General features: G+C 46.9%; 1 protein-coding gene across 3 annotated transcripts in view; it reads right to left on the bottom strand.

Annotated features, from left to right (window-relative positions):
- Window positions 1-14,872, bottom strand: part of ADAM19 (ADAM metallopeptidase domain 19) — an 82,675-nt gene that overhangs the window by 66,063 nt on the left and 1,740 nt on the right. For 2 of the 3 annotated variants that reach the window (XM_012730120.1, XM_004689533.2), the window contains exons 2-3: window positions 13,596-13,675; window positions 9,666-9,736 (exon numbers count right to left, since the gene is read on the bottom strand). In XM_012730120.1, coding sequence (XP_012585574.1) covers window positions 9,666-9,736; window positions 13,596-13,675 — 151 coding nt within the window. Of the gene's footprint in view, window positions 1-9,665; window positions 9,737-13,595; window positions 13,676-14,872 lie in introns of those variants that run through there. The other variant, XM_012730121.1, reaches the window with a different exon arrangement.

The raw sequence follows: 14,872 nt of genomic DNA, 5'->3' as shown, positions 1-14,872 counted from the left end.
CCCGCCCGCTGCTCCCCTCAGTAGTGTACTTCGTCGATCTGCCTGTTCTGTTCCCCACTCTGTCTCTGGTGAAGCCTCTCACTGCTCCTGAGCCTCTGGCCTGTACCCAGTTCTGTATGCACAAATAAATAAATCTTTAAAAATAAATAAATAAATAAAATAAAATGGACAATGATGTAAAAAAATGATTATAAAACTGAGCATACTGTATGAGTCCATTTGAGTAAATACACATAGGATTTAAAAATATATATATGTCAAGGGGTCTCCCTGGTCAACTAGAGTTAAGACACTGTGCTATCACCATGGTGGACAAGATCCCCACAGAGGGAGCTGACCCTCAAGGCACAGCAGACTCTCCTGTCTCCCCTGTTGTTCCCCTCAGCAGTGTATTTCAGTGGATCCTCCTGCTCTGCTCCCCACTCTGTCTCTGGTGAGTCCTCACACACACACCCAATCCTCTGGCCTACACCCCAGGTCTTCTACCCAAAAGTAAATAAATAAAATCTTAAAAAAAAAAAACAAACTATGTCAAGCAACACGTTCAGGGTAAAGGCTGGAAGTCAGCCCTGGCTGTTATCTTAAAGGATGGATAAGGGACTCCAACCCAAGAGAGAACTAGCTTCCAGTTTCCTCCAAGAACATGCTTCCCTTAGTTCTGACAAGAGTCCATCTCAGGCCAACAGGCAGCTGACAGCTTCCTGCCATTCATCTTATCCCCCTTCCCCCGCTCCTGCTGAAGGGCCACCAGGAGAAATAAGCTCGAGACAAAAGAAAACCATGGATATCCTTCCTGCTGCACTGCAGCCTGGCTGTAGGCCTCTGGAAGGAGAGAGCCGGAAGTTGTGAACCAATCCTGACCCTCTTATCAGGCAGCTCAGGGACATGCCTAGAGAGGGGCAGGGCCCTCAGGCTGCCCACCAGAAGAGGTACAGTTTGGCTGCCTGGGTGGGTGAGATACAGTTAGGTCAAACTGGGCACAGCTGGAAAGCACAGTGAATTTCCTCTCTGGGCAATAGGTTTTAAGGTCAAGTCTTCTGAATTGCATTTGGAAACCAGCTCAGGGGAATTCCCTCTGACTTCATTCTTAAATGTTTTTTTCCGATCCTGCAAAATACAAATAATAGTAACGACTTCTTGGGCTCTCACAGTGCACCCAGGCACCAGGAAGGCCCTTTAACAGTATTACCTTATGAACTTCAAACACCATCCAAAGAGATGCCTTCTAGAATTAGTCCCCTGGTGTGCGTGAGGAAATCACAAAGGTAAGGCCAGAGCCTACAGCGCAACACCTCTGGGCACAGGGAGCCATGCTCTGGACTCATTCCAGCCTGGATCATGCTGTCATGGCACATGGAAGTCTGTCTTCTCCTTATTGTCTGTGATTAAGACTCCTGTCTTCCTCACAAAAATAATTTACATATCATGCATAAGTTGTAATCATAAATAAATGTGATCCCATTTAGGGCCCACCCAGGTAACCCCAGATAACCATCCTGATACAGTTACAAATGACTGGTTTCTCAGATAAGCATTCATAAATTTGTCTTTCCCCTATTTTTTGAAAAATTTCCCCTTGTTTGACAAGTTTGTCTTCTTGCCTTCCAAGGAAAAGGAATTTAAACAGCAGTTTGAAAAAAGCAAGCTGGTACCCACCTGTCTCCATACCTACTCCTTTCTCCCCTCCCCTTTGCAGACCCTTGCTCATCTTCCTATTTTTTTATTAAAAGATTTATTTATTGGGGCCCTCCCTGGTGTCACAGCAGGTTAAAGCACAGCACTAAGAAGCTAAAGCTACTTCAACATGAATTCAATAAATAAATCTTTAAAAAAAAAGATTTGTTTATTTATGCATACAGAACTGGGGTATAAGCCACAGGTGTAGAGGTGGTGAGAGGACTCACCAGACACAGAGTGGGGAGCAGAACAGGCAGATCGATGAAGTACACTGCTGAGGGGAGCAGCGGGCCGGTCAGGAGAGGTCTGCCGCGCTATGTGGGTCACCTCCAGGGCGGGGGATGGAACTCGCACCAAAGTGGCTATGGCTCGCTTGCAGTGCTGCACTTTAACCAGCTGCACCACCAGGGAAGGCTGCCATCTCCCCCTTTTGTTTCCCTTTGTATAAATAGCCCTGTAGCCTGCTAAAGAGCTAGATGGTGGTCTTTCAGACATGAGTCTGCTGCCCTCCTCGTTTGTCAAGAAATTAAATCACTTTCCTTTTCCTCAAACTCTGTTTCCTTTCATTGGTTGAGGGAAACTGAGACCAGCATTCAGTATCAGTCTCTTAAGTATCAACCTCTCATGTTAAAAACCTTTAACAAAATCACCCTAAAAGACTTTTGGGAGGTTTTGTTTGTTTTTTGGCTGTAGAAGGTAGCATAGTATAGAAGGTAGAGTGCGGGTGTCATGGAGAGGGCATTTCTCAGCCTTCCACACTCTGAAATGTCTATTTTCTGTGCAGGCAGGAGAGTATGAGAAGAGGCAGGGAAACCTGAGTCTGACTCCCTGTTCTGCCTGACAGTCAGCAATTACCTCAACTCTTCAAAACTGAGTTCCCTTGGTTATAAAAATGTGAATAAGATCTCCTTTTGCCAAAGAGCCATCAGGAACAAACTAAGAGAACAGACCTTAAAGTTCTCATCACAAGAATAAAATAATTTAACTACATAAACATATATTGAATCACTATAGTGATCTGAAATGAATATAAAGTTATATACCTTCCCTCCCCCCCCCCCAATATTGCCACAAGAACTAAATAAGACAGGTTAGGTGCTTTTGGTTAGTGGCTGACACTCAGTAAAGAATTTTTATAATGAATAGAAGTGAAGAAATAAGATTTAGAAGTGCAAGCTGCCTGCCAAAGACCTCCTACCCAGAAGTATCGGTGCCCAAAACTAAATCTAGTCTCTGGCACCAGAGCCCAAGCTTGTTCTATTCTGAGGATGGTGTTTCAGGTAGATGTGCTCTTGCTCTGATCTACAGGTCTGTCATTTCAGTTTTGAACACCCCTTTGCTCTCTTTGAGCAACTATGGCTGCATCCCTGCGGATCTCTGCTCCTGGTTTGGACAATGGGCTCTAGGAAAGCAGTATCATGTTTCCAGTGATTTACAAACAATACACACCCTGCTTCCTCAGGGGTGAGGTTGAGAATTTGGCTTGTGCAGAGATGGTATCAGATTGGCTGGCGATCTACTTGGACTGCAACTCCAGGGGTTGTGCACAAAATGTTAATTATAGATGAAATGGATTTCAATCCACAAAACTACACTCAGAAACCATACCTCAATCAGAACCATCAGGTCTTTCCAGATCAGGGTGCTCAGGACTTGGGATTTAGATCAGCACAGGCGTTCTCTGACTCAGGGTTACAGTAGCAGGGTAAATTCAGTTCCTGACACTTCGGGGGGGAAAAAAACATTTGAAGCCATTTCAGACACTCGTGGTGCTCATCCAACTCTCGTGTCCACACCCATCCCTTAAACCATTTCCTCGGCACCGTCTCCTTGGGTTGGACAAGCTCAGCTGCAGGGATGGGGAGCCCAGCTGTGTGCCGGCTTTGGAAAACATTTTGAATACTTTATATCTAGCCAAATGCTTGGTTAAAAAATGATATCCTCTAATTTCTTAAGCCATGTGTATTTTAGGTGGAATGCGATCCGCATGTGTGTGACTCATTTAAATGCAATTCACTGAAGCCTGGCTCACCAAAAAGTACCGGGATCCAGCTAAGCCTCTCTTAAGCTCCTCTCTGATCCAGGAAATTGAATTCTGCCGACAACAAATGAACTCCTGACCAGAGAGGGTCAAAGAGAGTGGTCCATTTTCCATAAGATGCTCAAGTTTACTTCTGACCCCAGAAGAAGCTGAGACAATGGCGGGGGGGGGGGAGAGGGGGATGTGGGGTGTTGCTGGGCACCACCTACACATGTCTACCAGGTCTCTTGAGATCAGCGAGCAGTGGTAAGAGGTGGTAACTTATCCATCCTGTCTGGTGCTGAAAACCCCTTTCCTGCCTACTAATCCTCCCCCTCCAGGTCTGTCAGTATGATATAGTTCAAACAGGGTTGAATATAAAAGGAGAAAACTCAGGAGCTTGGCCAAAACAAGAACAGTGAATGGCTCTTCATTCCCCAGGATGGAGTCTGATTTCAAACACAACGAAGCAATTTCCTCCTCTGTCTGAGAAGGCAGAGGAATGGAGGGATTGAGATCAGAAGGAAGGGTGGACACCTTTGTGGGAAGTCTGGGAATGCCCACATACTGCCTGGACAATACTATTCCCTGGGAGGTCTGGAGGTTAATATAAACAAGAAGAGAACAAAGATCCGTTCATGGGCATTACCTAGGTTTACAAAAACAGGATTCCTCTGACTAACTGGACTGGAGCACAGTGAAAGGGTGGGACTGAAGACAGCTCCCCCTTCCTAAACTCAAATCTAAATTTTAGCTTCAGTGAGACTCAAGGAAGGACAGTACAGAGAAGAGATAAAGCTCCAGAATGTCCTTAAGAAACCAGCAGAAAGGACAGACAGGCCTCACTTAGCATTGATAATAGGTTCTTAGAAAGGCAACTTTAAAGTAAAATGACATTCTAACAAAATCATATCTTCGAACAATATCATTTCATTCAATGTCATCCAAGAATATTGGTGTGGAGTTTTTGGTTTTTTTTTCCCCCCAGCAATGTTGTGACCAAACGATACTACTCGAAGACTGACTAACTCTATGCAGTCAAAGGTGTTCCCGGCAAAGTGCCCTTTTTGAAGGTGACCTTGTATGTAGGGACCCAACCTACATACTTGTAGCCTGTTCACTAAACAGGTTAGCACACCATCTTTCAAGGAGGAGTGGAGAAAGGAGAAGAGACAGCCAGGGCCAACCTTTCCCTAGAGACCTTCAACTTTCAAGAGGCCGACAGCTAAGGACGAGTCATTTCATTTCAGCAAGAACAGTTTTGGTCAAATATGGTTTCTGGGTGGGTGAAAAGGTTCCTAGAGCCCTGGGGAAATTACATAGAGGAAGAAAGTGTTATGGATTTCTGCCTCAAAATTGTGGGTTGTGATAATAGAAGCCTGCAATTTCCCCCTATAATTTCCCTTCTACTGTTTGTGTTGCCCAAACGGTAGGTCCAGTGTTAGCATTATATGCTTAACCTCAAGGTCCATGCTTGGGAGCCATTTGCTTACCCACTGCCCCCCTCTTTCCAGGGAAGCCTCCACAGCTGAAGTGTAAACTTCTGAGGCAAGGACTTTTCTTGCCTCTTTCCACTCAGATGGTGTCCTTTAAGGAGGGAGAGCAGGAAAAGGTGTTAGAACCTGGCTGGGACAAAAGGCCCCACTATACAGATGAGAAAGCTGAGGCCTCCGAGGGCCAGCAGGCTCACTAACCAATTGCACATTACCTTTTTCTGAGCTAAGCACCACCGCACTGTCCGAGTGGCAAACAAGGCTTCTCCTAACAACAGCTGTGCACTGGCCAACGTTTTGCATATGTGTGAGCACATGTAAGCTACACCTGGTCAAAGCAGAGTACAACCTTGGTGACCTACTGTTGGGTCAAAAACAAATATGCAACAATATGTAAATATCAGAGCTTTTCTGCTCCCCTCTCCTCCAATGAAAGCAGCAGCCTGTGCATGTGCTTCAGAAACTGCCTCTGAGTTCTGTGTGTGTCCTCGCAACCAGAGGTGCCCACCAGACTCTTGCCAGCAGGCTCCTTCACTTATTAAACTCTGGCATGGCTACGAATTTCACAACAACCTGCACAGCCAAGAGAGGTTCAAGCCATTGCCACAGATGGGCATGGAAGCCACGCAATGGTACCTTGCTGGAACCAGCACAGTGGGTCCCATGCTAGCCTGGTCCTTGAGATACTGCACATCTCACCCACCCTCCCCGGGGCTCTAGGGTATGAGGCGCTCATTACACCCCAGAGAGGGGCACTGAGCCTTAAGGAGGACAGATGGCTAATAAGTGGCAGAGCTAGGATCTGAACACAGGACTAGCCAACAGGTCAGCCATATTCAGACAATGCCTGCACTGTCCCTCTTTTTCACCTGCTTAGAGAACAGGGAGGGGTCTCCCATAGGAATGGTACCCAATTATCCAGAGCTGCTCCACAGCAGAAAAGGGCTGTGGGCTGCCCTGCTATTGAACAAAGGCGCCTCAGGGCGTCTGCTGGTGCACTGCAGGCCTGTTTGCTGTCCCCTCTTCACTCCTGCCCATCCCCCGTGCTCCTCTGTCCTCACCATTCTTGGCCATGTCTCCATGCGCAAATTCCACTAAAGGCCTGCTTGCTGCTATTCTGGGCTCTGTGTTAGCACGTGGGCTGTGATTTGATGGGAAAAGGCCAGACACCTCAGGACAATGAAAAATAAATTAGATGTGGCTTTCCCCTCCCCCTCTGCTCCCAGAGGCCCTTGCCCACAGATACAGGAACACTCGAGAATCCAGTGTGGGGGTGGAGGTAAAAGGGGAGGAGGGGAAACTTTCACAAGCCATTCTGGTTGTGGAACTTGACCGTGCCTGCTGGACAATGTCACCAGGCTGCCCGTGACGTGGCTCACATCAGCTCCTTCCGAGCTCGACTCAGAGATCACCTACCACTCAGGCCCCTCTCACCGCCCTTCAGAACAGCTCAGCCTCCCCTGCCCTGCTCCTCTGCTGCCTCCACAGCTTGTCACCAGATACACTGTCCACTCACTGGTTGGTTTGCGTCCTGCTCTATCTCTACTCCGGGACTGACACTGTGCAGCACAGGGGGAGGGAAAGAGTGGGCAAATCCGTGGAGGAAGGTTAGCACCAGAGCCTGAGGAGGCACCGAGCATGGGCCTACTTCCCCTCAGGTATTACAAAATAGCGATGCTAAGAAAGCGAACACAACTCAAAAAGGCAAGGAAGCAGCAGCTCCCCGAACTGTTTTGAATCTGGGCCGGCACTCAGCGTGAATGGGGACGCACTGGGCAACACACACGCTGGGAAGCCGTGTGCAGCTGGGGTCCCGCATGCTGACATGGATTCAAAAACAAAAAGCCCGATTTAGACGAGAATAGCAGGAATACCCGGTGAGGTCATCTTCATGGGCTGTGCTGCTTCCACTTTGTCAAGTCTCCTGCCTCTGACAACTCAAGGTCAGGAACCATAGCCAGCCTTCGCAGCTTGCTGCACAGCCGGAGAACTGCTGGGGGCAGTGGACAGCACAATACCTGGCTCTGCTCAGTCGCCCCATGTGGGACAATCACATCTCACAAGCAGAAATCTCCACCCTGTATTCTGTAAGCATTCTGGGCACGTCTACTTCCTCCAGTCCTCACAACCACCCTATGAGGCGACCAGGAATGTCCTCATCGTAAAGGTGAGGACACAAGCGAGGTAGCTATTTGCCCACATAGGTTTCTGTGAGTCTGGACCCAATCCAAGCATACAAATGATCGGCCTCAACTCTTTCACCTGAACTCTTTCACCTGTGACCTTAGAAAAGTGTCTTTCTCTGAGTTATTGCATCCACATGTTAAACCATTGTATTAAGTGTTTTCTTAAGCAGACTTTCTGCTCTGACTTTCTTTTTTTTTTTTTTAAGATTTATTTATTTATTCATACAGAACTGGGGTACAGGCCACAGGCTCAGGGGCAGTGAGAGGCTTCACCAGAGCCAGAGTGGGGAGCAGAACAGGCAGACTGTCGAAGTACACTGCTGAGGGGAGCAGCGGGCAGATCAGGAGAGGTCTGCCACGCCATGTGGTCACCTCCCTGACAGGCGGGAATCGAACTCATGTGGAAGTGGCTTCAGATTCTCAGTGCTGTACTTTAACCCGCTGCGCCACCAGGGAGGGCCCTTTTTTTTTTTTAAGATTTATTTATGCATACAAAATTGGGGATACAAGCCAGAGATGCAGGGGCGGTGAGAGGATTCACCAGCCACAGAATGGGGTGCAGAACAGGCAGATCAATGATGTACACTGAGGGGAGCAGCGGGCGAGTCAGGAGAGGTCTGCTGTGCCATGTGGGTCACCTCCGGCGCCAGGGATGGAACTCACATTGAAGCAGCTGTGGCCAGCTTGTAGTACTGTGTCCTAATCCGTTGTACCACTGAGGAGGGTCCCCCTGCTCTGACTTTCTACAACCTCTTGCAAAGGTACCAAGACAGGAGGGAAGGACAAGGACTCAAATCCTGGGTCCCTACTTGACCAGTCCAATTCCTAAGCATATACCCCGTGATACCGGACCCATCCCCTGGCTCTCTGGAGGAAGTTCAAGGACTAAATGCTCCAAGCGGCCCAGGGCTGGGCCAAGAGAAAGCAGAGCAGAACCCTGAGAGAAATAGGAAGAGAACCTCTGTGGGTTTTCCTGCAGGACCAGAGGAAGATCAGGCAAGAAATCCTGCCAGACAGATTCGGTACCCTTCACAGGGGATGCAACCAGCCAGGTGTGTTAAAGGGGAAATGGAAAAAGGAACACATCCCTGGACCAGTTATATTTTCAGAGGAAAGCAGTGACATGACTGAGCTGCCCGGCTTTCTGGGGAACCAAGGCCACTGCGGACAGGAGGCAGAGGAGACAAGGCCGAGACTCAGCACCGGAATGCTACTGGGGCTGCACTTTCTCCACACTGCCGACAGCTGCCTTCTTTGCAATGTCCCAAAAGCCCAAATTTGGAATAATTTATTTCTCTCTTTCTACCCAAGCAGAGCAGCCATTCCCATCCTCCTCGACATGGGAAGGTCCCTCTCCATGGCTTTTTTGGCAGTGATGCATTTGATTACTCATCTGCTTCCAGGGGGCTCCGGAGGCTGCCAAAAGGAGCAGGCAGCGCTCCAAGCCACGCGGCCTTATCTGCAAGGTCTGTGCTAGGATGAAAGTGGGATGGTGGCAGGGGAAATAACAGTGGCTTGCAGGGCTCCCTACCCCCACCCAGGAAGGAGAGCTCTTCAGTGACCAACCCCACTGGGATGGCCAGAGAACAGACAACAGAAGCAGCTAGGTTTTCTGTCTGTCCATCTGCCTGACACCATGAATCACCGTTCATGCTCTATGGTAAATCAATATGGAATATCTCTGAGCCAAGCCGCCACCCAAGACGAATGAGGTTAGGAAGACGGAGGAGCTGGCCCGAGGCAGCCAGGAGATGCTGACCATGCCCTTATTGGCAGAATCTCAGACTTAGCTGACCCAGAACAGATGGAACAGCCAGGGACTGAGGCGCCAAATCCCAGAATACTCGACCTTGTCTCTCCTCTCTGCTGCTTCCTTCTAATCTCCTTCACTTCCTGCCATGCGCTGTGCTGGAACTGGCAAGACAGCCACTCGAGTATGCAGTCCATCCCTCCCTTTCCCTCGCTCACCTCTCTTTCCCTCTTTTCCTCTCTCTCTCTCTCACACACACACACACAAACACACACATCCTGGGGTCCTGCAGTGAACTCTAAGAGCCCCGGAAATACAACTAAGCAAAGTTAAGCAAAATATTATGCAGTCCAGTAATTTTTCAGCAAATCAAGAGATTGTAGAAACACCATCTTTGCAAGAAGTTCCCTGCAAAGGAGACAAGGATTGAGAACTTCGTTTCTTCCACTAACTGCTTCCTTTCAAGAGAGCAGCACCTGCGTCCGGTGCTGGAGTGGAAATGAATTGTTTGGTTCTAGACAAAGAACGAGTCCACTTACTCATTCTTCTTCAGGTCCAGGATCAGTTCTCGCCCCTCGGCTGTTACCCTGAGCTCAGCTTGAAGTGGATGCTAAAAGCAACAATAAAAGCAAGTTAGTCCCTAAAAGTGGGGGTCAAGCCTCCCAGGAAAGGCCACAGGGTCTAGCATGTGCTCTGACACTGAGCCAGGGAAAAGGAATGAGAAAGGGTCAACTACTCTGCTTCTCTAGCCCCAACGTGAAAGAACTGCAGTCCCAGAAGCTCCATGTCCCCCTTTGCCTTCTCCCAAGAGACAAAGGAAAGAAACCCCAGGCTGAAGTGCATTGTGAGTGCTTGTGTGCATGTCTTAAAGGCAGGCACTAAAAAACACCATCCCCAGCAGCAAGCTGGTGTAGTGTCATATCTGGCTTCCAGTGCTGTTTGAGCGTGACTGTGGCCATGTCTCGAAGCCTTCCGACAGCTTCCTCCCTCATTATAAAATAGATGTTAACAATCGACCCTATAAGATTAGGTGAGATTATGAATGCAAAGAATTTTTCACAGTGTCTGGCACACAGGGAATCCTCCTACATAATGGTTATTAAGCAGAATACTGTAGGAAGCCTCTTCATTGTGGACCTATAACAACCACGGTGTTAAGGTCCAAAAGAAGACACATCGTATACATAAGAGAAAGTTTGCCGATGGCTAAAGCTGCTTCACATTCAGAATAGGTAAATTCAGGTACAACCATAAGCTTGAAATCTATGCCCAACATCACTGGTAACTGTCCCCCCACACTCATCCCCAACTTTAAAAAATAAGATACCCTGAGCCCTCCCTGGTGGCACAGTGGGTTAAAGCACCGCACAAAGAAGCTAAAGCCACTTCAGCAAGAGTTCAATCCCTGCCCTGGGAGGTGACCACATGGCGTGGCAGATCTCTCCTGACCCGCCCGCTGCTCCCCTCAGCAGTGTACTTCATCGATCTGCCTGTTCTGCTCCCCACTCTGCCTCTGATGAAGCCTCTTACCACCCCTGCACCTCTGGCCTGTACCCCAATTCTGTATGCATAAATAAATAAATCTTTAAAAAAAAATAAATAAGATACCCTGAAAAATGGTGACAAAGATGTTTAAGTGTTATAAATCACAATGCAGTGGAGCATGCTGTAAAATGGGCATGCTCATAATTCCTGAATTACCAAGAACGTAGACATTATAATTATTAAGCATAACAGCTCAAAATACAGTTTCATTTAAGTATAAACTAACAAAGAAAAATTGGTTATAAACCAAAAAGTTACCATAGTTACCTCTTGGCAATGGGGTTAATTTTACTTGCATTTTGACATCTTCCCATGTTTTTATAATTGCTTTTATATTTTGAGAAGTGTTTTTTTTTAATGTTTTTAACCTTGTTATTATGGAAAATTTCAAAAAATTGAAAATCCAAAACAACTTTCCATGCTTCAACTTGGGGCAGTTGAAGTTTTGTTTATTGAAGGAAGAAATCACTTATTTAAAACAGGATATTTATACATTTAAACATTTAAAACAGGATCAGTCCTTTGAGGTGTTGAGGTCTTTGGCTCCAGACCATGGAACTAATAACTCCTTGAGTCTCTGTCCACCTTGCTAGAACAGAGTTCTATCCTTTTCCAGGTTCACCCACAGAGCTTTGTTTGGGCTGATCTAAGAACATGGCCCATCAGTGTTCCCACCAAGCTGGGGGCCTGCATCCTCACTCCTCTTCTTACTTGCTTCAGCCCCGGCTTCCCATCAGGGGCATCCCCGAGACTTAGGGCTGCAAAGGTTTCTGAGATGAGATCTGAATGTTCTGATCCAGGTCTCTTGGGCAACTCTACCCTTTGCTATTTTTTGCTAATTTATCCTATTTACTTCACTTCAGAAGGGACATTTCAAAACTTTGTGGTGAGTTTACCCAATAACTTTCACTGTTTCTGTTGCCCCCTCCCCTTTATCTCTGCCTATACCTCCCCCTGGTCGCTGGCCTTGGTCACTTTACTCTGGGGAGTTCCCCAGTCAGGGTTCCTGCCCAATCACATAACTGATAGGGATTGTGGTCTCAGTTTAAGAAAAAACAATTCTCTTCTCTAAGGGGCTGTGGAGAGGGGAAGAAAGTGACAGCCCAGGCAAAAAAGGAAAGTGGACACAAATCAAAGCACTTGTCACCTCTTCCCCAAAGAGATACAAACCGCAACATGAGAACTAATATGTATTTTTAAGTGTGCAATCCAAAAATATCCCTCTCTGCTCTGGAAGATGTTCAGATACTGATATTTAAAATACAAGCCCCTTGTTTCTAGGGGACGTTTCAAGCAAAACAATGAAACAGCATATTGCAAAGGTGGAGACAGTGTATCTGACCAACCAGATCGCTGACTGCCTTTCTTTTGTTTCTGCACCCTGTGCTGGGAAGACACCCCCCCCTCCTACGACTACAGGGAGTGGGCCTTTTGCTTCGATGTCCCCAGAGGAAGGGTACAAATCCCTGTCTCTCTGTGGGTAGATTAATAGACCTTCTGCTTTATAAGGCATTGAAACTGTCTACATATCCATATTCCCCTTAAGATGCAGTATAATAGCTAGTATAGAGCGAGTGTTGAATTAATGTTGATTAATGAATTAATTACATGAATGAGAATAAGAGGCCAGGGTGTGACCCACCTTCTTCTCTTTCCCTCTTTCTCTTACTCACTCTCTCTCTGGCATCCATTCCCTTGTTCATTCAACAACACTATGGTGCCAGGCACTGGGCTAACTAACCCCATAAAACACAATGACCCATGGGCAGACAATGGCTGGGAACAAAGACAGGATCTGGAGCTCTGCTGGTTTCTGAGGCCCTTCCTGAGGATGTCGGCATCCCACATCTGGAGGGCACAGAGGGGCCTCTATGAAAATATCCGATCCATTCTTTGGGCAATAATGGATAGGCTGGAATATCCAAGACCTCAATTTTTAAAAAATAACCTGCTTGAGAATAGCCATTCTTTAATTTGTCTAGATTTTCCCCGGAAACTATTTTCAGCCTTTCCTACTTTTTGATGAAAGAAATTCAAATTGGAGCATTTAAGGGATATGTCTACATGTCTCTAGCTGGAATGTCAACAATTTTGGGCATATTCCTTCTCCATTCACTTTCCCAGATGCAGCAACACGAAGTGTGAGCTCTCTCCTTCTGGATCTTCCCCATTGTGCAATAAATCCCTGACCTACTGAACCCAAAGGAGTCCTACTAACTACCCACCCCCCAGCCTTCTTCCTTTAAGCCCTGTTGAAATGAAGAAACTCAAGTTTCAGAAACTGGAAGTTTCATAGTTGTTAACAATTAGTCCAATCAGTTGTTAACAATAGTTACAAACAACTAGTCCTTCCTTTTCAGCGTTTTCACATCCCACTAGCATTGTGGAAAACAGAAGCAAAAACTTCACATGAAATGTGAAGTACTCTGTGTAAGAAGTCTTCTGTCTTATTCCCAGTTCCCCCTGAGAAAGCTTGTCCACCTTGCTGGAGTCAACTGGATTTAAAGACATTCCCCAGTACCAAAGCCTACCCACCTCTTACCAAACAACAGCTTGGACCAACATTTTTTCTCCCAAAGTATATTATCTCTTCGATAAAATGAAGCATGTATTATGCACAGCAAACACAGCAATGGCAATATTTAATCAATTGCAGTAGAGTCGGTGGTTTTATAGCACATACTTGCACTTAGCTTGTATCAGCATTAACGTGGATTTTCATTTCCTCAACTAATAACATTTGGAAGCATTCTAAAATTTGTCACACAGTGAAGGAAAGTCCCATCTGGGATTTCTATAACTGAAACACAGAGTGGGCTAGACATGCACGTAAGGCATGACTGGGTCCCTGGGAAACAGGAACGGGTGGCCCACACCTCATGGAGTCAGGCTGTCAGCTGCTAACTCTGACCTTCAGCTCTTACCTTTTCTATCTTGGGGTCTTCTGTGGGCTTCCATTGAGGCTTTACTAGTTCATGCTGTGGTGAGAATTCCCAAGCTCCTCCTACCAAAATAGAATGCAAATACATTAAAATCACAGACCTCCACTTCCTAAGGTCTGAACCAAGTACTGCCAACAGGGAAGCTTATACTGGCTTCAGGTCTAGGTTCAAAGAACACCTGCTGGCTTCAGGTCTAGGCACCCATCTAGCCATTGGCAATGGCTAGATGCAGTGGTTAACATGACCCATGAGGGCCCTGAGCCCTTCCCAGTTTCCCTCCCAGAAGTAGGAGACAGACAGTGCAGGGGGACCATGGAGCAAAGAGAAATTGAAAAGGGGTGCCTATTTTAGATAGACAGGTTTATGCACAAAGATGGCAGTTAATTGATACCTCAGAAGCCAGGAGAAGAGAGCCATGCAAAGACCTGGAGGAAGAATAGCTGAGCATCACAAGTGGTGGCCTGTTTTAGCAACAAGCAGAAAGTAGAGGTAGCTAGGGGTTCAATAAAATGGTATGGGGTGGGGTGGAGAAGCAGAGGTTGGTTACTGGTCAGCAACACAGCCATGAGTGTCACAGAGGTCATGCGTCTGGATTTTATTATGCACTGGAGAGTTTGGACAGTGATTTCATCTGTATTCAGTTTTAAACTGATTGTGCTGCCTGAGAGTGGGGGAGGGTGGCTTGAGGGGTTGGGGAAGGGGGCTGAGTGAGAGGAGAAAGGGAAGGCAGTCTGGAATCTGGCTGGAACAGCTAGAGAGAAGATGCAGCTGATACTCCTAGAATGACATCAGAGGAGAGGAATGGAGTGGTGGGGTGCTGGGTAGGTCCTGGAGGCTAAGCCAATGGGTATTGTTCCCTCTGGTCTTTAGTTTCCTATAGTGAAAAGGAGATAATGACCGCTGCTCATCTCATGGCAGCACTGGGGGAGATGGGGGTTACTGGGAAATTGCTTCCCAACCCCAAAACCATCCTTATTGACATGTGTGCATCACTTTCTACCTTCCAAATTACTCTCCTCACCCAGGAGATGGGTAGCAGTAATTTTGTGGAACAGAATGAGTAATGTAAAAGGTGGCCATGATTGCTCTGTACAAGGAGCTGGATTACAAATGATTCACTTTCCTTTCAGATAAGGTATACTCAATTAAAATATATCTTTAAAAAAAAAGAATATTTATTTATGCATACAGAACTGGGGTATAGGCCAGAGGCGCAGGTGCGGGGAGAAGATTCACCAGAGACAGAGTGGGGAGCAGAA

This window comes from Condylura cristata, unplaced genomic scaffold (genome assembly GCF_000260355.1).
Source record: "Condylura cristata isolate star-nosed mole 26May11 unplaced genomic scaffold, ConCri1.0 scaffold00026, whole genome shotgun sequence".
NCBI classification, from domain to species: Eukaryota; Metazoa; Chordata; class Mammalia; order Eulipotyphla; family Talpidae; genus Condylura; species Condylura cristata.
Note: the sequence above shows the minus strand (reverse complement) of the source record. Positions and strands in the feature narration are given on the sequence as shown.